At 42.4% G+C, this 23,770-nt stretch overlaps 1 protein-coding gene across 5 annotated transcripts in view; it reads left to right on the forward strand.

Moving 5' to 3' along the window:
• Positions 1–23,770, forward strand: part of cabin1 (calcineurin binding protein 1) — a 139,639-nt gene that overhangs the window by 71,813 nt on the left and 44,056 nt on the right. For all 5 annotated transcript variants that reach the window (XM_079637527.1, XM_079637528.1, XM_079637525.1 and 2 more), the window contains 2 exons: positions 560–987; positions 10,340–10,453. In XM_079637527.1, the coding sequence (XP_079493653.1) occupies positions 560–987; positions 10,340–10,453 (542 nt within the window). The remainder of the gene's footprint in view (positions 1–559; positions 988–10,339; positions 10,454–23,770) is intronic.

Here is a 23,770-nt window from a genome sequence, read left to right on the forward strand (position 1 = left end):
CGTGTGTTTCTCCGTCGTCTCCAGTCATGTTCATATGTAAATTGTACGCCCTTGTTTCGTCCATGAGATTAATAGATCTGAAAAGACATACATTTACTCCCCCATAGACCCTCGCCTCGAAGAAATCAGGACAGAAGTGTTTGAAAGTGGACAGAAGAGACGGATTAAAACACCAGGTGTAAACGGGAATGTGTTTCCCTCGTCTACTTGTGATCCGATCGACCAAAACACATCTTAATACCGGCTGTAAACAAGGCCTATAAGTGTCTGTACTACATTTCTGCATGATGATGATAATAAATTACTCAAAAATAATCTTAATTGTCATGAAAATAATGTCACAATCCCAAAAAATGTAATCATCCTAAAAAATTGTCTTGGCTAAATGTAACTTCTTAGAATTTTCTTTTGATATTTAATTGAAAGCAAGTCTTCATAAGATTCAGCCAATATCATGCCAGGAGCAAAAACACAATAGATTCTCTTTCCCTATTCTGTTGTTTTTTACAAGGTAAATGTGCAGCTGGTGGTGACCTCTGCCCTCTTAAAAACCCCACAGGTACTTTGGAGGACAAGAACATGGACATCAGCTCTGCCACACTGTCTCAAGAGTCTTCTGTCACTCAAGAGTCTTCAGACACCACCTTATCCATCACCTCGCCTGAGGCCTCGGTCCCGAAAACCCCCACCACAGACACCCCGAGCCAAGCTCCCGGTCTGACCCCGCACGCGAGCCAACCTCTCAGACCACACACCTCACACTCCCAGACGGGCTCCTCCGGCGAGGGCAAGCGCAGGCCCGAGCTGCCGCCCCCCCTCGAGGTCATCGAGCTGCCCAAGAGTCTGCCCACGGGACGGGGAGAGCAGAGGAAAACACTCGTGGACGTGTGTGTGAGGTCTCTGTTCCTGTGTCTGAGTCGCTTCCCACAGCATTACAAGAGTCTGTACCGTCTGGCCCACCTGTACGCCTACAGCAGGACACACCAGGTGCGCACACACACTTCACACCGCACACCTGTCCATCCTGTGCCATTTACATGCACATATACAGTCAAATTAAAAATTATCCTCACTTTCATAAATGAACTATAGTGTCCTGCACAAGGGGGTAATCCATCAGCCGGAAACTGAAGCTTCCCCGGGCGCCACCATTGATTAGCGGAGCTTCTCCTGCTGTTAGCTTTCCATTGACTCCCATTCATTTTGGCGTCACTTTGACAGTGAATAACTTTACATCTGAGGCGTTTAAAGACTCCATTTGTCCATTATTTATTTCTAAAGAAACACGACAATGTATAAAAGGCTCCAATACCTTGTATCTTACGTTATGGCCCCGTAGAAGCAGTTTTTGTAAAAATAGGCTAACGATTGCGTCATAACCACTCGACTTTGTCGCACAGTCGAGAAGTTACCGTATAGACCGGCGGAGAAGCTCACAAGCAATCGGGGGGACGTGGAGACATAAAGTCAAGAGAGAAGCCCATAGAGAGTGATAAAGTTGCTCCTGCTGCTCATGGACAGCTAATACTCACGCTCTCCGTCTCTGCGAGATTTGGAAGGGAATGATTCAGATTTCTCTCGGCACAGCTACTAGAAGACTGACAGCTGTCAGACAGGTTCACGTCACATCTACGTCGTCAAGCTCAGTTTGAGTCTGCGCAGTACGCCCAGCCATCAGGAAGTAAATGCTTCTAATTTACCTTTGGCTAAGCCCCGCCCCCTTTAGTAACTGTTGCTACCTCTGACAATTTCATCTGGGCACTGGTTTGGTATCAACATGGCTTATGCTGTGACAGCTCTTCCTGCTGAAATTTTATCAAACTTTTATAAAGCAGCAAATAAAGTGTCCGATAGAAGTAGGCAAAAGGGGCTGCAGTGTGCGTTCGAAGGCTATATTCAAGACATACGGGTGAAACGCAAGCAACAGCAAGGCATCCAAATAGAGGCAAAAGCATAACGGTCACAGTCAAAAAATGAACCACCGCATATCCTAATGGAGACGGAGGCTGGGTAGGTCTCTTCACTTCTATAATCGTTATTAAGTTACAAAGCAAACGGACTACGCGAGTAACCTTATAAAGTTGTATTTATTAGCAGCGTGTGCTAGCGTATCAACTATTAGGGTAGAGAACCGAAATCATAACCTAAACCAGCATAAAACTGTCTAACTAGTATAACTTCACAGTAAGGTTAAAAGCAAAAATAGAGCACACAAAAGTGTGTTGTTGATCTTGAGGGGGTCCACACAGTTTAATCCAAAGGCGACACTTGTCAGTATTTAACTTCGGTTTTGGGAAGGGGAAAAAACGGACACCCCCCTCCAACCTCTCTGGGAAACGCGTATCTGTGTTACAAATGCCCCAGGCACAACGTTTAAGCATATTTTTGATAAAACTACGACGGTAATACGGCCGAGACCAAAAATATGAGACGCCTGTGTTAAAGTCAATGGAGCGCTGTGAAAAAGTGTCGGACCTCTGTGGGAGCTCGTTCTTGGCTGCGCTGTGATTGGTCAATCTACATTCTAGGGCGTGGCTTAGCCAAAGGCGAATTGACTTCACTTTTCTCCGTTGAAACCTATGGGGTCGCTGTGTCCATTTTATATACTGTCTATGGTCCTGCACCCACTAGTGGTTTGACTGTAATTTGCTTGTGGCCTGAGAACTGAATTAGAGAGAATTTTGTTTTATTTTTTATAAAACCCTGTAAAAAAAAAAAAAACACTACTACAGGTGAAACTCGAAAAATTAGAATATGGTGCAAAGGTTCATTTATTTCAGTAATTCAACTTAAAATGTGAAACTAATATATTATATAGACTCATTACATGCAAAGTGAGATATTTCAAGCCTTTATTTGTTATAATTTTGATGATTATGGCTTACAGCTTATGAAAACCTTTTCACAATATTGTAATTTTGAATTTGGGGTTTTCATAAGCTGTAAGCCAAAAACACAACAAAATGGCAAACTTTTAACTAAAATTAAAATAAGAAAGTCTAAAAATTATGTAGATTTTCAAAATATTAAAAGAAACTATAATAGTATTTCAATGATACTAAACTAACACAGCTTCCTACTTTAGCTACTGGTTGAAAAAAAATGTCATTGCTTTAATGTGAACTGCATTAAAAAACAAATACCTCTCTGCTGTGCTGTATACTTACAGATGCACTTTATTAATATAATTTTTTTTTCTTTCTCATTCTAGTACGGTAATCAGAATATTTTCTCAACTTACAGCAGACTTCTGAGAATTTACATAATTGCCTTGGAAACAGGCTTACTTTTCTTTATGCACATTATTGATTTCTGTGTGAAGTATAAACATGAAGGTGTTAATGAGATTCATCTAATTTAATTCCACTTTACACTTAGGCCATTATTTTAGTCAGTGTTGGGCCACTCAAAACAATGTTTTTAATGTTTTTTTTTTAAAATCACCCTGCAAATGGCTTATAGTTACACTTATGGTTGTCTCTTCACATAATGTCGGCAATTAGTTTGACAAAAAAGGACAGGCATAAGCTTTATAATAACAATTTACTGCACAAGAACGCCAGCATCCACTCCAGATATAGGTTTATCTGTAATGTTAACTGAGCCAAGAGAATGATATCATATTCACCAGCGAGCGTGCGTGTGTGAGTGTGTGTTTTTGAAGCCAGTGCGCAGTAGATAACACAACCCACAGATATTAAGACCGGGTGTTGAAAACTGTGCCCACTCGCCGCCTCATAGGTGCAAAAAGAGCAGTAGAGCCAAGTTTATCTCCCTGCCAGAATGTTGTGTAACACTGACCACTAAACAAACCACTTACACTCTTATGCAGACGCTTCAGTTTGCTTTAGTCTTGTGGTTGATATGTGGAGTTGATATGTGTGCACACGAGGCCGGCCCCTTACTTCACATATCTGGTCAACTCATGTAAAAACCCATGCTAAATACATCAACATCTGCTGAGTTAGGCTAGCGGCATTTGTTAGACACAGCAAGCCAGGGCTGGACTGGGACAAAAAATCGGCCATGCCATTTTGGCCCAGACTGGGCCACTACATATGATCATAAACACAACCGATCTTTGCACGCCCACTCTTGAATATGTATACCAACTCCTATTAAAACCACTAATGCCATGTAATAAGTGAGTAGGAATGAGTAAGAGTTAACAGATGAAATAACTACTTATTGTAAAATACAATTGAACTACTCTCTGATGAATCCTAAAACAAGCTATAAGCTGCATTGGCATAGCCATACCAGTGTTTCACACAGGATTTTTGGTAAATCTGGTGATTGGACCAGCCCAGTGCCATCAAGAAAATAACCACTGGGCCGCTGATCTGCGTGTTTCATGGGCCGGTCTGTGAGAAAAGAAAAAAAAACCTACGCTGACTTTTTTTTTGTCCAATGCATTCAGGGCTTAAAGTATTCCGGCGTGCGGCCGTGAGGGGGACATTTTTTGGGGGGAATGGTTTAATATTTTCGAGTCAATTGATTTCACCTACCAATCATATGAGAGGAACGCAGCTCTAACTAACGTTACAAGTAATGGTCGACCGATATTGTGTTTTTGATGGCCGATGCAGGGTGCGAACTATGGGGGAGCTCGGCTGCCCTTAATAAGACATGGGCTCCCCTGAAAACGTGATTTGTGAATTTTTGGGGGGTCTCAAAAAATATTGACAATGTGTTATTTTGATATGTGTATGTGTAAAATAGCAAAAATATCATTCATGCATGCATGACGCCGATTTAAACCTACCGGTAACTCAAAGATTCGTCGAAAAAATATAAACGAGGCCATTGATCTGCGCGCTAAGGCCTTGAAATCCATTCTGGGTGAAGGTAAGGCATATTATTCCCAAAATGTGTTGTGGCTGGGTTGTTATAGGTCTGCGTGACTCTCGATGTCTTAGGCCTAATTGAACGGAGGAATTATGGTATTCTTTTGTAGCCCGACGAGTTATTTAACCGTTGTTCACGTGAACTCAAAGACAGCCTATTTATAGACCACTGTGGGTGGATGTTTGCTGTTTGACCTGTTAATTCGTGTCGATAAAGTATAATAGGGTAAATCCTGTATAGTGATTTATCCTATATAGTGCTTGCATAAAGCAAGTAGTGCATACACTTGTTGCTGTCGTTCATGAATTTGTTCGCACTTGTTCACTTGTACACTTGTTCGCAATCCGTTCATTGCGTCTGTCACATGACAAATGAACGGAAGACTCTGAAGGTAAAGTAATTATTTGTTATTTTTGACTGCATTATAATGACATAACATGTCATAACATTTAAAGCCCCTTGCTTAGATGAACGAAATGGCTCGAAAAAAAATTTCGTTCATTTTGATGAACGAGATCGAACAAGAGAGTCAGTAAAATGATCCGAAGTTCCCATCCTCGTATGGCACGCGCCATACTTTATATACTTTATATTTATTTTAATCAATCTTTAATACATTTAATACATACTCAGTAATCTGGTCATTTCTGGACAGTACTAATTCTCTGTGTCAGTAAAGTTAACCAAAGAACAAAGGGAACAGAGAAAATGACTAACAGCTCTTGACTAAAGAACGCTTGTAGTTTTAATAAGGATTCATCTAGATTTCATTTATGATTTATGCAGTGCGGACTGTTTTATAACCTTATTCAATTTCTGTATATTTCATACCTGTTAGACAGGAAAGGTACAGGTAAATATGACATTTATTATGGGTTTACGTTAGAATTGTTTTAAGTTCATTAAATTCAAAGTTGGCATACTTTTTTTAAGCCTAATAAATGTTTCAAATTTGGGAGGAAATCATTTTCATCGAGACATCAGTATTATATTAATATCAGTGATTACTGGCCTTTATTCATAAAAAGATGCAATACTTGAAAATAAATGGTGCCATTTGAAGATAAGTCCGTCTGTGCATTTACTCGCCCTCAATGTTGTTACAACTTCCTTTCTTCCTTGACACAAACAGTGAATTATTGACGAATGACACAAAAACACCATAAAAGTATCATAGTTTATATAGTTTAAGTCTTCTGAGTTTTGTGTGATAAACCGACTGAAATGTATTCACTGAATATCGTGACATCTGCTCTAGCACTTAGCACATTCATATTCAGAGTTCATAAGTGAAATAGCGATATTTAATTCTTATATTAGATATTTTTTTGTGAATTGGCGGATGAGGTTCATAAATCTATTAACAGCTCATTGGAGGGGAAGATTATCACTGAATAATGACTTAAATTTAATTCTATCATATGACGTTCAGAAGAGCTGAAATAAAGCAATGACTCTTATGGACGACTGTTATGGTTATTTGCATCCTTTTTTGAAACTTGAGTCTCATTCATTATGATTGCATTCAAAAGGAGCCAGTACAGTTATTAAAAATGTCTGTTACATGGAAGAAAGAAAGTCATAAAATTCTCTCTCTCTCTCTCTCTCGCTCTCTCTCTCTCTCTCTCTCTCTCTCTCTCGCTCTCTCTCTCTCTCTCTCTCTCTCTCTCTCTCTCTCTCTCTCTCTCTCTCTCTCTCTCTCTCTCTCTCTCTCTCACACACACACACACACACACACACACACACACACACACACACACACACACACACACACACACACACACACACACACACACACACACACACACACATCATCTCCATCCCTTCACAATGAGAAATCTGTCTGATCTTTAAGTAGAGATTGTTTAGCTCTGAAATTGAATCACCCCACCATGACAAGCCAGAGATTTCATAACCGCCACAATGCGTTTAATCGCGTCCGGCACGTCCCCACGGTGAAAGCGTGGAAATTTAGCTCTCAGATTTAATGAATGGCCCCAAACAGCGTCGAGCTCTCGTTTGTACAGTGTGTGACAGACAGCGAGAGAAGCACGTGTGTCTGTATCCTAATAAAGAAGTCAGACGGCAACGCTATGATGTTGTGTGTTCATTAACAGTGAATTAGCGGTGTGGAAATGGATTTGATGGGATGATACAGTGTAATTATATTTGAGTGTCACGAGAGCTTTGATTAGCTTTCAGTCTTTTGCCGTCTAATGGGAGCTGTTTGTTTTCATTTTAAAGTAGTTTCTGGTTTATGGTCAAGCATACTACCATACCTCTCCATTCTATTTTTGCAAATTATTTTTGCTGTGCAGACAATGCAAATATTCTCAATTCTAGATGGCCCACTGTGTTAGATTAAACTTGCAGTACTGTAGGGTTGTCAAACGTACTGGTACTAGCACTGCCAGTCAGTACTAAAAAAAAAAGTGTGTAAGTTGGAGTATAGCACGCTTACTGCATGACATGGAGGCGCCGGCGCGAACACTTGCATTTTTACTGATAACAGCGGAAATGACTTAAAATACTCCGTAATTTTTGGTCATACCGATATTAGTGTAATATATCATTCAAAACTGTAAAGGGTCTGCTTTTATTTGTCTAAACTCAAAATTTTTGAGTTTACGTGTATCTAGATTAACATTAGAGCGAGCGGATATGTAAAGTTATTACTACTTGCTTGTCAAAAGTAAATGAGCCATATTTATGTTCATGCTTTTGCTGCATCCACTCACAAAAATAAATATTTTGTATATTTATGGTAGGAAATGTACAAAATATCTTCATGGAACATGATCTTTACTTAATATCCTAATGATTTTTGGCATAAAAGAAAACTGGATAATTTTGACCCATACAATGTTTTGTTGGCTATTGCCACAAATATACCCGTGCGACTCGAGATCCAGGGTCACATTTGGTTTTCCTGCCCGACATACTGTAATTACCACAAAGACCCGCCGTTAACGATCTGCATGACTTCGCCACTTCCTGTGGAGTTTATTTTCTGACTAATAACATTTTGGTTGATTTTAGACGACTATTAGGGTGCGGCCCTAGAACCGGATATATTAGAAGACACCGCTTTCAAACGCTCTTGTTCATGTTTGTTTGAGTGCTCAAGGTTTCTACTCACAACCGTTGAGCATTGTAGCCAATCACAATCATATCTGTTGAGCCTGGGATTGCAATGGCCTATCAGAGGTGCTAGTCAGTTTTTCATGCTGCTAAGCACACTGCTAAGTTTCTGGACTGAGAACTTGATAGTGATTAACAACGGGAACGAGACAAAACGAGATACAAAAATGTAAAGTACTTAATTCAACAGTTTTTGCTAGTATAGAAATTGTTACAGAGAATCGTGATATTTTACTGGTATTGGTACCGTCACACAACCCTACAGTATGTATCCCATAATGCAGTGCAACTTGACCATTATGACGAATTAACTACATAAAGCCATTTTTAAGTCAAAGTTAGATTAAAAAACAAAGTATCTTTTTGTGAGGTTATGTGACAGTAGTGTAGCATACACTATTTCAAACACTCCACAAAGCGTTTGAAATTTATTGTTACCTTCGGCAAAAAATGTAATAAAAAAACGGTAGCATACTGCAATGAGGTCACATGACGATGTTTATAATCATTTGAAATGCTAATTTTTTTATCTCACTGCATACTACACTTCAGAACATTTATTATCATCTACTGCATATCATTTCACATATAATTCAGTAATAGTGTATATACTCTATTAGTAGTAAGGTCTCTTGACAATGTAGCACACTAACGGCATACTGCGTTAAAGTCAAGTTGCGTAAAGACACTGTAGCGTAAATATGGTTTATAATGTTGATCGCTAACTACTGCATGCTGTTTCACATACTATTAGTTGGCAATGTACAATATATACTATCACTATCCGCGTTTCCATTACCCTTCAAATTGCACAAATTAAAATTGCGGATTGAAAATGCGCCCAATGGAAATATGTAAATTTTGCACAAATTCCCATATATCGCAAAACAGTTTTTAAGCGTGCATGAGGTGGTTTTTCAGGCAATTTGAAAAAAGGAATATTTTGCAAAAACCGCAATGGAAACAGTTTTGTTCACATTTCCAGGTCACCAGCGCACGTGAAAGTCGATCAAGATGACGTGGTGTGTTTGGACAGAAGACGAGACACAGTTCTTCATTAAACTCATAAAAGACAAAAGTATCACGGGAATACCGGATTATAAACAGCAAAGAAATGCCACAATTGATCAAGAGGAGGAGGAGAAACACTCATGTGTCGCTCACAGTATAATGCTGTGATAACACACACACACACACGTCTCCTTCCATTAATAATAATGGCTAGTGTGGCGGCTGGGATATACGTAAACCTACTAACATCAGTTGCAATTAATTTTTTTGAATGACTTATTGCGAGAAAAAAAAAAAAAAAGTTTAGTCTCATAACATCGGTTAATGGAAACGCAGTCATTTTGCATTCATTTTTTATCGACTTTTAGAAAATATCGCAAATGATAAAAATGATAATATCGCAAATGGAAACGCGGCTACTGCTTACTGAAGTAATGTGACACTTTAGCGTAATACAGTGTTTATTGCCTAATGCATACTGTTACTTTATTTTCTCAAAATCAAGCAATATACAGTATATATTATCACTGCATACAGCATTCAAGCTTTTTAATTGAAATGTTTAACTTTAAAGGACAAGTTCGGTATTTTACACTTAAAGCCCTGTTTACAGATCGTATCTGATGAAATAGAACGGTTAAGATTAAAATTTGGACACATGCTGCTGTCGCGAGAATTTTAGGTTTATTTAGCTTTTGTGGACCTATTTTGCCAAACGTGTCACACCCGTGATTCTTCCGTTGAGAGCTTGAATAATAGACACTCCAGCGGCAGAGTAATACCGCACCTCACACAGCACATTCAATACAAGTCATGGAGTTGGACAAAAACTATGATAAAACCTGTTGGAAAGCATCTTTTTCAGCGATTTTTTTTGGAACCGTATCAGTGAACACCCCTGACCACTCGGTGAGTTTCACGTCTTTGTAAACGAAAGTTTAATGTGTTTTAGGAAGGAATCTTCCAGTGCACATAGACAACCATTGTGGGGGTGAGGGGGGAAAGCGAACTAAACCTAAAATTCTCGCGACAGCAGCATCTGTCCAAAGTTTAATCTTAACCGTTCTATTTCATCAGATACGATCTGTAAACAGGGCTTTAAGTGTAAAATACCGAACTTGTCCTTTAACCTCCTGCATATTTTTTAAATGGTATATACTTGCGCAGTTAAGCTGGACTCTAGTATTCCGTTAGGAGTGTGTGTACGAGAGTGAAGCATGCAGGTTTTCCCCGCGACTTCACTCGGTTCAAGTCATCTCACACACACACACACACACACACACACACACACTCGCCTTCCTGCACACAGAACTGACTGAATATATTTGTGTTTTCACAGAACCTGCAATGGGCACGAGATGTGTTGCTAGGGAGCAGTGTCCCATGGCAACAGCTGAAGCACATGCCGGCACAAGGACTTTTCTGCGAGAGGAATAAGACCAATCTGTTCAACGTAAGTCTCACACACACACACACACACACACACACACACACACACACACACACACACACACACACACACACACACACACACACACACACACACACACACACACACACACACACACACACACACACACACACACACACACACACACACACACACACACACACACACACACACAGATGCACTTGCATGTCAAACTTCACCATATCATGACAAATTTAGTTTACAGCTACAGCATGATCCAGTGTGATGTTCAACATGTGAGTGAGTCTTCTGTTCATACACGTGTGTGATTCAGTGCAGTAAAATCCCTCCACACACACACAAACACACACTCTCACACACATAAATCCAGAGAGATTACGACTCCTCACTGAAAATGCCCCAAACTGGCTGGATTTACAGTCCTCGCTGCGCACCATGAGGCAGACAGATGGCATCACTATGGTGTGTGTTCATATGTTGTTGCTGTTTTTCCCAGTGGCCTTTTGGCACATTGGTACCGTCCTCCCAGAGCTAAGGCCATGTATTAGTGTGTGTGTGTGTGTGTATGTGTGTGTACCTTTGGCTGTGGATGCGTTCGCTGTGAGGAACAGCCTGTGGGTTTGTCAGTATTGGCACACTGCAGTATAAAAACACTTGTGCGTCTCGTCTCGCTGGGCTTCAGAGCTTTGCCCACTAGGATACGCCAACCTCATGCCCACCTGTCCTCAGCTTATGGGAAAATACACACACACACACACACACACACACACACACACACACACACACACACACACACACACACACACACACACACACACACACACACACTCGGTGCTGGGCTCATGAAACCTTCTGAAGAGCTTTTGCACTGAAGTATAGTGGCTGTTTTTTAAGGTTATTTCCAGAGTTATGTTACTTGGTCCTGTTTACGGCCGGTACTAAGATGTGTTTTGGTCGATCGGATCACAAGTAGACGAGGGAAACACATTCATGTTTACACCTGGTGTTTTAATCGGTCTCTTCTGTCCTGATTTCTTCGAGGAGAGGGTCTATGGGGGAGTAAATGTAGGGGCTTTTTCAGATCTTTCAATCTAATGGACAAAATAAGCTCATATAATTTACATATGAACGTGATCGGAGACGACGGAGAAACACACGGAGAACATCAGCTTCAGTTTCTGCTCTGACAGACCTGAGATCAGCCGAACGCTGTGAGTGTGTGTTAGACATCAGGAATGATGAGAGAATATTGTGTTTGGTGTGTTTTTCATCTTCAAACCAAACTTGATTCTTCAGTCGACAGTTTAAATCCCGTCTGACTCGAGCTCTTCCCGTAATGTTCCCGCATTAGATCAGCAGCCGGACAGAAGACGGTCTTTAGCGGCTGTTTGAACACATTCGATCTCATGAGTGTTTACACTACGAAAGCAATCCGGCCGAATGTGTTTTCTACTAACTCTGGAAGTGGAGGAAACTGGACGAGCTCGAAGCGGTTTAGACCCGTTTACTCCTGTATTTAACATCCACTTGTGATCCGATCGACCAAAACGCATCTTAATACCAGCTGTAAACAGGGCCTCAGACTCAAACGCAGACTGCAATAAGGAATAAACTCAGATTATACCTAATCTGATATCTAAGGCTTTTGGTTATACCTAGGATATCTAAGTCCACCAAAGGAGGGAGAGCATTTTCACATTTAGCTCCAAAACTCTGGAATAGCCTTCCTGATACTGTTCGTTGCTCAGATTCGCTCTCCCAGTTCAAAACTAGATTAAAGACGCATCTCTTCGGCCAGGCATTCATATAAATGTTTTAATCTTACAGTTAAAGCCGTCCTCTAGTTCATAACCGCCAGAGGAGAACTGGCCCCCGACTGAGCCTGGGTTCTCCCAAGGTCTTTTTTTCTCCATTAGGTCACCTGATGGAGTTTTAGGTCACCATTGGGTCACCTGATGGAGTTTTTCGTTTCCTTGCCACTGTTGCCTTTGGCTTGCTCAGTTGGGGATGTTCAATTTAATGAATCAATCAATAATACTATTGATTAGCATTACCAAACATGGACGTTTTATTATTATTTTAATTTAATACTGTGAAGCTGCTTTGATACAATCTGTATTATGAAAAGCGCTATACAAATATTCTTGACTTGACTTGACTTGATTAGGACACACTCTGGTTGGCTTGAACTCGAATTTGACTCGGACTCATACAATAACTACCGTACATTAAATGAAGATGTTAAAAACGTCTCAAACTCAGTTGGTTAAGGACTTGGACTCGACTCGGACCCAACACTAGTTATTTCTTCAGTTAATCAGATATTCCACGTTTCCCAGTGGAATCCTTCAAACTATGTGCAGATTTAACTTTACAATTAAGGTTACGAAATAAATTACAGATTAAACAAAAAGATTTTAATCAAGTGCAAATACTATTAATGAAGTCAAATTACTTTTTACTGTAATAATGTAAGATCTTTTTTTTTATATAAAATAGTGATTCAATTACAGTGAGAGTAAAGGTAAATAAGTAATAATAATAAAGTTAACAATACAAATAGTTACTTAAGTTTAAATAAATATAAAGTTGTGATTACAAGATGAGGCTATATTGCGAGATAAAAAGTTTAAATTACAAGAGCTTCAATAGTCACTCAGTTGCTATTTTTATGAATTTATCTCTTTAAAGGTTTATATTTCCAATTAATTATGATTAGGATTTTTTTACAAAAAAAATTAACATTATTTCAATGAAAAAGAGTGCACTTATTTTCTAAGTTTTACTCCATTTGATTGAAGTCAATGCACACGTTCTATAAAGTTATTGCAGTTTAATGGCAACAGCGAGGTTTAATCGTCTGGCCATATGGGAATGCTTGAATTATACAAACGGTAAAATGTAAATTATGTCCTGCTGAAAAACCTCTCAACCGTGTTCAGCCACACAATCACACTGTCAAAGCCACATCTGGATTCATAAAACTATATTTTCATATGACCTTCTAGAAGGATTTATTATAAAATTCTCTTGTTTCTCAGAAAACTTGCACTGTACACTTTCTTCACTTCAGCTCACTCTGTGAACACTTCCACAAATTTGTTTAGTTTACATAGAAATGGATCATTACATTAATTGTTGAATATTTTCATTATTGATTCATTTTTGCAGTCCTAAGTAATTATCTTTTTGATTTGACCTAGTAATTTTTTTTTATTGGCACTGTTGCGGGAAGCTTGTGAAATAGAGAGAGACTTTGCTTGTGTGTGTGCGCGTGCGTGTGTGTGTGTGTGTGTGTGTGTGTGTGATATGGGTCAGGCTGCTCTAGTTTGCCTCGGGCTCTGGCAGTATTTGTTGGCCCAAGCCTGAAACGCATCAGAAAAACACAAACACAGTTTGTCTCACACACACACACACACACACACACACACACACACACACACACACACACACACACACACACACACACACACACACACACACTCAGGCATATGCACTGGCATATGTGTCCGCCTGCTCTCGCTGGACCACTGGCCCGACTTCAGTTCATTCTTCAGCACACCTGGAATACATGGACCTGGCTATATTCGTACTTTTTTTTTTTTTACATCTAGAGAGAACTGGACAGGATTTTGTTTTTCTGCAAAATATTTTATAAAAAAATAAATATATATATATATATTTTCAATCGGCCTGTATTTCAGTCTTTCGACGCAGGCCACAACAACTTTGCCAGGTTTTTCGGTCCCTGGCCAGACTCATCCAGTCTCTGCCGATGTCTTTTCTAAACGTGTCCCACCATCAGGTTGCGGGGCGGCCGAGCGGTCTTTTAATGTTGAGTGGCAGCCATTCGGTCACGGCCCGCGTCCATCGCCCGTCCGAACTCCTGGCCACGTGTCCGGCCCAGCGCTTCTTGGCCTTGACCTTGCTCGTCTTCCTCAGTTGCTCGTTGCTGATGTCGTCTGTCCTCTTGACGTCACTGCCAGCTTCTGCCTGTCGGCCGCGGTCAGCGACCAGGTCTCGGCCCCGTAGAGCATGGCCGGTAGGACGGTGCTGTTGAACAGGTGGCCGTGCAGGGGGGCGTCATCCGTGTTGGTGACCACCTCTGCTATGGACGCATAGCTGACCCAGGCATGCCAGCTCGGGTGGTGATGGCTCAATGGATAAGACACATGCCTTTGGTGTGAGAGACCCGGGTTCGAATCCACTGTGAGACACCAATGTGTCCCTGAGCAAGACACTTAACCCCTAGTTGCTCCAGAGGCGTGCGACCTCTGACATATATAGCAATTGTAAGTCGCTTTGGATAAAAGCGTCAGCTAAATTAATAAATGTAAATGTAAATGTAGCTCGCGGTCGTTCTTCTGCACAGCTGTCAGCTCCTGGCCGAGGTCGACGTAGCTGTCGACCTGTTCGATCTTCTTCTGGCCGATGTGTTGACGGCCTGGGGGTTGCGCATACACTTTGTCTTGGTCAGGTTCATCTTCAGGCCGACCGCTGCACCAGCCTGGATGAGCTGATCGAGTCGCAGCTGCACGTCGGCTGCTGACTCGCCGATTAGGACGATGTCGTCGGCGAAGCGCAGATGACTGAGCCACTGGCCGTTAACGCTGAGACCCCTGTTGTCCCAGTCGAGCTGTCGAAAGACGTGTTCCAGACACGCCGTGAACAGCTTGGGCGAGATGGGGTCGCCCTGCTTGATGCCTCTGGCGACGGGGATGTACAGTGGCCGGTCGAACAGGGTGATGTTGGTGGCGCATCCACTGTTCAGCTCCTGCAAAAGGGCCACTACTCGTTGGCAACGCCCTGTTGTTGGAGGCCGAGCAGTACGCCGTTGATCTCCACGCTGTCGAAGGCCTTCTCGTAGTCTACGAAGGCCAGCACCAAGGGCATCTTGTGCTCCCGGCAGCGTTCGAGCAGTTGATTCAGCACGTGTATCTGGTCCATCATGCTGTAGCCAGACCAGAAGCCGGTCTGTTTGGGTGGCTGTTGTTCGTACAACTGCCTGGCTAGTCGGTTGTACAGCTCCTTAGTGAAGACCTTGTATGCCGTTGGCAGGAGCCAGATGGGCCGATAATTGCTCAGCTGTTCGCGGTCACCCTTCTTGTACAGCAGCACTGTCTTGGCCGTCTTCTATTGATCCGGTGTTGGTCTCTGCGCCATGAGCGTAGGTCCGCCCACCTTGAGCAGCTCGGCCTCGATTCCGTCCAGCCCTGGCGCCCGGTCTTTCTGGATGTTCTGGATCGCGTGCCTGTCAACACCGACGGGATGGCTGGTATGGCGTCGTGATGCATTTCGGGCGGGTTGACTGGCGTCTTTCTGGCGAACAGGTCCGTGTAGAAACGGCTGCACTCGGCCTCGATGTCCAGCCGGGTTCTTGTCGTCCGTCCGTCTGGTGTCTTTAGCGCCGGCACCTTGTACTGCTCCAGGTCGGTTTTGAGCTGCGCCCTGACCAGTTTGCACAGCAGACTGTATTCCACATGGTCTGCGCAGTCCGATCTCATTTGCCGTCTTTTCAGCAAAAGGGCTTTGGTGTTGTCCGATATTCGGCTGGTCTGGTCTTTTGTCGCGCGCCTTTCACAGCTGTTCTGTGAACTGGTCCCAGTCGCTGCCTGTGCAGAACGCTTTGCCGATGACAGAGACGTCTTGGAGGAGGAGGCGGCGGCTGCAGAGGATGTAGTCGATTTCGTTTTTCGTAGTGGTGTTCAACCTCGCCACATCTAGCGACGGCCGAGCCGCTTCTGGAAGAAGCTGTTGCCGATGTGGAGGCGACTGGACTCGGCCATATGGGAATAAGGGAATGATGAAAAGAAAAGAAAAAGAAAAGAGGATGCATTATATTGATCAAAAGATGCAGTAAAGACATTTATAATGATTCTACAAAATATTCTATTTCAAATAAATGAAATATAACTCTCATAAAAAAATCCTGAAAAAAAGCTCCACAATTGTTTTCAACATTGATAATAATAATAATGAAAGTTTTTTGAGCATCATATTATACTGATTTCTGAAGGATCATGTGACACTGAAGACTGGAGTAATGATGCTTCTTTTAAAAACATAAAAAATCGTACCGATCCCAAACTTTTGAACGGCAGTGTAAAATATGCACACATCTTTTTTTATAATATATATTTTTGTTTTGTTTTTGTTTTGCAGTTGCTGTACAAGAAAAACAAACATTCCTGTCCAGTTTTCTTTGGATGCCTGGACAGTTCATTCATCATCACACCTGTAATTGTCAATATTTGGACATTTTATTTTTATTTTAGTAAATTAGTAAATTTTCCATTAATTAATTAAATTATTTATTGATGGACCTGTCAATATTTTACTTTAGCTTTTGAGTGAACTAACCAGTTTTTGAATTTTCTGACTTTCTCTTTGACAGTTTTGAGCTTTTCTGCATTCAGCTTCTTGTAATTGGACAGTTTTAGTTGAGTTGAGAATCTGAGTAGCTCTGACCCTTCAGGGGAATGACCTCTGACCCTTCAGGGGAATGACCTCTGACCCTTCAGGGGAATGACCTCTCTCTGTATCCATACGTCTGCGCATGTGTAACTCATGAAACCGGCTGAAGTGTGTGTGTGTGTGTGTGTGTGTGTGTGTGTGTGTGTGTGTGTGTGTGTGTGTGTGTGTGTGTGTGTGTGTGTGAAAGTTCAGCAGCCTCAAACACCTGTGGTTCACATGTAGAGATACGGTCAGCTCCATTTGCATCTTGACTTTCCTGTTAGCTTCAGGGGGTTGGAAATGCCAGGTGTGTGTGTGTGTGTGTGTGTGTCAGTGGAAAAGCACAAACATTTACAGAGGGAGAAGAGGTAATGAGAGCTGTTTGACACTGAGTTTCTGCACTCTTGATTTATTCTCGTGTCTGTAATAAATGACACACTTCACCTCTCACCTTCGTGTCTCTGCTTGTCTTTTCTCGTTTCTTCTCTTCTCTCAGTCTCTCTCCCCTTCACCTCTTTCCTCTTCTTCTCTGTCTCTCTTGTCTCTTTTTCTCCTTGTGTCTCACATGGTCTCTTCTCATCTCAGCTTTTTTCTTTCCCTCATCGTCTCTCCTTGTCTCGCTGCTTTTCTTTTTTTCTTTTTTATTCCTCCTCTACTTGCCCCATCTTTTCTCGTCTCTTCTGTTCTCCTCTCGTTTGTCTCCCTATTATTCTCCTCTCGTCTCCCCTTTCCCTTCACATCTTCTATCGTCGCACATTCTCCACAGTCTCTTTTCTTCTCCTCTTATTGTCTCCTCTCATCTAGGGTCATCTCTTTTCTACCTCTTTTTTCTCATGTCCTGCTATTGTCTCAGCTCTTCTTGTCTTTATTCTCCTTTACTCTCTTCTGTCTTTGTTTCAACTCTTGTCTTATCACTTTTCCTGTCTTTTCTTCTGTTCTCTTCTACTCATCCTGTCATCTCTTCTTGTCTCTAGTTTTTTCTGCTCTTGCCTATTTTCTTGTCCTCTTGAGTTTTCTCATCCTCTTCTCTTCATCTCTTACTGTCTCTTCTCATCTCTTCGTTTCTTCACATTTATTCTTATCATCCTGTTCTTGTCTCATCTAACCTTTTCTTCTCCTCTCCTTTCCTAGTCTGTTTTTTATAGCATTTTCTCTTTGTTTGTCCTTGTCTCCTGTTTTCTCCTCTCATGTCTCTTCTCATCTCACTTCTCTCTCTGTTCAATTCATTTATCTTCATCTCTTTTATTCTTGTTCTCATCTCTTTTCTTACATTCTCCTCTTTATAGCATCTTCTCTACTTGTCTCACCGTCATATTCTTTTCTTAAGTCTCTTCTGTTCTGTTGTTTTCTCATCTGTGCTTTAATTCTTGTTTCTCCTGTTCTCACCTCTTCTCTTATTTCTCTTTTTTCTTAACTGTTCATATATGTGTGTGTGTTTGTGTTCACACACACCCTTTTCTCTCTGACCCACACTAACATCCTGTTGCATGCTTTCTGTCTGCTGTCGTTCACCTCTCTGTGTGTGTGTGTGTGTGTGTGTGGGGGGGGGTGTGCACTTCTGAGCTGAGAAACGGAGCTCTTCTCTGATTGGCCGGTGTGTTCAGAAGGGGCGGTCCCCTCCGCCTGTGTACAGAGAAGGAGAGAGAGAGAGGGAGGACGAGCGAGCGCACTGGGGTCAGAGCAGAGAAAGACAAGCGTGGGCGTTTTGTTTTGCGATGGCAGGGTTGGAAAGAGAGGAGAGCGAACGCTAGTCTGTTTAAGGCACACTCGTTCAACCATCTCTCCTTTTCTCCTCCCTCCGCACGCGTGCATCTCACTCTCTCAATCCTGGACTATAGCTCGCCTTCTCTCGCTGGAACATTACTAAAGAATCAAAACATCCCATTTACACACACACACACACACACACACACACACACACACACACACACACATTCATACAGGCAGAGCGTGGAGTAGCTCTCCTCGGTGATGGTGAGTTTCTTCCCTTTTGTTTTTCCTGTTTGGTTTCCTTTTCCTTCTGCTTTTGCTCGTGGAAAGGAAAAGTGTCAGAGTCGTGGGAGAGAGTTGAAGGAGTAGAGCAAGAGAAAGAAAGTGAGCGTTTGAGAGTGGTGACGCAGATGATAGGCAGCTCGTGCCGGAGTCCTGCGTTTCGTCAATACGAGCGGCTGTAATGACCAGAAATGCAGTGATGAAGTGCACTGGATGAGTCAGGAGACTGGGAACCTCCTTGATCCCGCGTTCCTCGTGTTCCTCTTAGGCTTGCGGTTCTGGAGCGCAGATGTTTCTTCAGATGTTTATTGACACTTTGAGCAGTTGTGTGTCTAGGGGAATCCCTGAGGTCAAAGTTACACACTGCATTTGATGCGTTCACGTTTCGCTCTGTCAGTCAAACGTGTTGAATCTGAACTGTTTATCAGAAACACCTTGCAATGTTCCTGAATCTACACATTGTCTCTGCATCTGTTGGTTTACGCTTGAAGTGCTGCTTGTGTTATTTTAGTTTTTAGTTTGAACTTGTTTTTTTTTTTTTGCATGGTCTGGCATGGTGAGGGAAGCCCCGTGTCTGCTGGGCTCAATTCAATGATTTTGCTGTCAGATGATATTGATGGCATTGGAAGCAGCTGTAGGCCTGACACAAACATGATCGCTTGCTTTTCTTTCGCTGGTCAGTCGAGTTTAGTCTTTTGAAGGCTGCACTAAGTAAATTTGTATGGTTTTGAAGCTATTTATGAGTAGTCATGTTCCTGATGGTAAAGCTTCGGGTGCTGAAGTTGTTTTCTTCTCATACTAATGGAAATATGTTAATCAGAAGCAGATGATTGGCTGGGGTCATCCTTGTAAGGCATCAGTGAGTTTTGGTTGCTGTGTTTTTTTAGTTTTCACTCTCTTTTTAATGGCCAAAATCATATAATCGTGGCTATTATTCATTTGCGTTCTCAAATGTTTCCTCTAGATGTGTGGGGATTCCCAGAAAAAAAGAAATGGAGAATGAATGAGGCTTTCTGTGTATCAAATTACAGCATTTTCTCGTCAAACACAAACTTTTGAAAGAGGAAGGGTCATACCATTCACTCTCATTCTGTCTGTCCTTTTTTGAGAACAATCAGTCTTGTCAGTCTTTCCAACAACAAAAAGCCACAATGATATGAAATGCTGTTTTTATCATAACTGCAAAGGAAGTTGCTAAAAGGACTGTTTGTTTCACACTTCCACATGAAAAAGAAAAACAAACATTTTTTTCACAAGTTAAAATTTACAAATTTCCAACTTCAGTGTTTTGGAATAAAGGCTCAAGTTTGTTATTTATGAATATATATATATATATAATTGAAATTTGCAATGCAGTTACAACTGAAAAGTAAAGTAATTTGCTGTCTTGTAACTTTTGAAATTCAACAACTTCACCAGAGGACTGCTTTACTTGTTTACATCAAATTAAATGCACTACATTTTTAAAGGAAAACCTGTTGCAGATACAGGCATATTTAATAATATTTTTTATTAACATTAATCAATACTGTTAACATTAAAATAAACATTATCTGGAAATTATAAATGCGAAATTCACAGTTGAGGCAAACCCACGTCTTTTAATGCTGATCAGAAGTAGTTGCTGCAGTGCAGGAATGACTGAGCGTGTGTGTGTGTGTCTGTGTGTGTGTGTGTGTGTGTGTGTCTGTGTGTGTGTGTAATCTGGCCGTAAAGCCGTGTTATTTGGACTGTGGCACAGCGGTTTGAGGGTCCTGTGCCAAAGACCTGTCTAATAGCATTCCATCCACTGATCCATCAGGACACGCCCCTTTCCCAGATCCATCCATCAGGACACGCCCCTTTCCCAGATCCATCCATCAGGACACGCCCCTCTTTCCCGTATCCATCATGTACTGTGTCCTGCTGGAGGGGCTTTGGGTAATCCCTGCAGTGAAAGGGCAAATCCTCACACACACACACACACACACACACACACACACACACACACACACACACACACACACACACACACACACACACACACACACGCGTGCACACACACAATAAATCATGTTTATTTATTCATTATTTTTGCAGTATAGTATAATACTGGAATGCAGAAATGCTATTTTTTTTATCTAATTGGCTGCAATGGCTGTTTTTGAAATCACATTTTCGCTTATTAAGAAATATTTATGAATATTTAAATATTGAGATGTACAGGTTTAACTCGAAAAATGTAGTAATTCAACTTAAAAGGTGAAACTAATGTATTATATAGACTCATTACATGCAAAGTGAGATATTTCAAGCCTTTATTTGTTATAATTTTGATGAGTATGTCTTACAGCTTATGAAAACCCCAAATTCAAAATTAGAATATTGTGAAAAGGTTTTCATAAGCCGTAAGCCATAATCATCTAAATTATAACAAATAAAGGCTTGAAATATCTCACTTTGCATGTGATGAGTCTATATAATATATTAGTTTCACCTTTTAAGTTGAATTACTGAAATGAACTTTTGCACAATATTCACATTTTTCGAGTTTCACCTGTAAATAAAATTTTGCCAAAAGGATGAAAAAATAATAATAATTGTTTCGGTATATCACACAGGACTATTCAAAGGTAGAAACCGTGTGCATGTGAGTGTTGAGTAGGCTGATTTTCATAACTTCCTTCACAAAATATGAAGTTTATTAGTTTTTTTTTAATCAATCCACCAGCTACATTCTCCAGTTTCTCTCCTTTCCCTCCGCTCTTCTTCTCATTTTCCTGATGTCTGCCTTTTGGATCGAATCGTTCAGTCTGCTTTTAATTTGATGACTAGCAGCTGCAGATCATTCTGCATGCAAATAAACATCCAGGTTTCCGGAAACATGCAACATTTCAATTAGCATTTCCTTCTTTTTCAGATTCTCTCTTTTCTCACTCCTGCATATTTGAGCTCTCCCCTACATCGAGTTCCTGGGTTTTCACATGCTTTAATGCCATTACCTACAGTTTCTGGAATGTCTACATGTCCATACACGGGCGTCTGCCAGGCCACACTGAAGCAGGGTCCTCTTTTAGGGCAATCAGAAAGATTGACTGCAGAAAAGTGATCAGTGAAATCAAGACGTACAGCTCTGCATGCTTATAGCTTTCAGCTGGAAAACAGACTGATGTTTACTTAGACGTTCTCTGCTCACACCACTGAAGGATGAAACTGTCCTGACCATAGACTGTAAAAATAGATGCGACGCCCCCTTCACTCTCTTCCATTGATGAGAACTGAAGCCGCCAGTGTCCCGATATGGCACTGACATCTCGGGACCCGAGTCTGCGCGGTAGCGATCTCGGGACCCGCGTCTGCGCGGTAGCGATCACGGGGCCGGAGTCTGCGTGGTAGCGATCACGGGGCCGGAGTCTGCGCGGTAGCGATCTCGGGGCCGGAGTCTGCGCGGCAGCGATCTCGGGGCCGGAGTCTGCGCGGCAGCGATCTCGGGGCCGGAGTCTGCGCGGTAGCGATCTCGGGGCCGGAGTCTGCGCGGTAGCGATCTCGGGGCCGGAGTCTGCGCGGTAGCGATCTCGGGGCCGGAGTCTGCGCGGTAGCGATCTCGGGGCCGGAGTCTGCGCGGTAGCGATCTCGGGACCTGAGTCTGCACGGTAGCGATCTCGGAGCCGGAGTCTGCACGGTAGCGATCTCGGAGCCGGAGTCTGCACGGTAGCGATCTCGGGACCTGAGTCTGCACGGTAGCGATCTCGGGACCTGAGTCTGCGCGGTAGCGATCTCGGGACCTGAGTCTGCACGGTAGCGATCTCGGAGCCGGAGTCTGCACGGTAGCGATCTCGGGACCTAAGTCTGCACGGTAGCGATCTCGGGACCTGAGTCTGCACGGTAGCGATCTCGGGACCTAAGTCTGCACGGTAGCGATCTCGGGACCTAAGTCTGCACGGTAGCGATCTCGGGACCTAAGTCTGCACGGTAGCGATCTCGGGACCTGAGTCTGCACGGTAGCGATCTCGGGACCTGAGTCTGCACGGTAGCGATCTCGGAGCCGGAGTCTGCACGGTAGCGATCTCGGGGCCGGAGTCTGCGCGGTAGCGATCTCGGGACCTAAGTCTGCACGGTAGCGATCTCGGAGCCGGAGTCTGCACGGTAGCGATCTCGGGACCTGAGTCTGCGCGGTAGCGATCTCAGGACCTGAGTCTGCGCGGTAGCGATCTCGGGGCCGGAGTCTGCGCGGTAGCAATCTCGGGACCTGAGTCTGCGCGGTAGTGATCTCGGTGCCGGAGTCTGCGCGGTAGCGATCTCGGGGCCGGAGTCTGCGCGGTAGCGATCTCGGGACCTGAGTCTGCACGGTAGCGATCTCGGGACCTGAGTCTGCACGGTAGCGATCTCGGAGCCGGAGTCTGCACGGTAGCGATCTCGGGACCTGAGTCTGCACTGTAGCGATCACGGAGCCGGAGTCTGCGCGGTAGCGATCTCGGGGCCGGAGTCTGCGCGGTAGCGATCTCTCATTAAAATACTGAGCCTATTTACTTTATTAAATCATGTTACTTGTTTTATTATGCATAATTAGTCATGTGCAATAGTCCAAAAATTGGGTTCTTGGGTCAAATTTATTGTACACTACCATTAAAAAGTTTGGAATAATTATTTTTTAAAGTGTATTTGAAAGAGGTCCTTTACGCGCAAAAAGCATGCTTTAATTTGATTAAAAAAATGCTGTAAAACCAATAATATGGTGAAATATTATTACATTTAATAAGAATATGTAATAAGATGTCACAATATTACTGCTTTTAGTTTGTTTTTCATCAAGTGCAGACTTTGTGAGCATAAGAGACTGAATCTTGTTGAACGATACATTTGGACAAAAGTGTATACAAATATTTTCCAGCTGTTGTCATGATGCTTAATGAA

This window comes from Phoxinus phoxinus, assembly GCF_949152265.1.
Source record: "Phoxinus phoxinus genome assembly, chromosome: 15".
Lineage (NCBI taxonomy): Eukaryota > Metazoa > Chordata > Actinopteri > Cypriniformes > Leuciscidae > Phoxinus > Phoxinus phoxinus.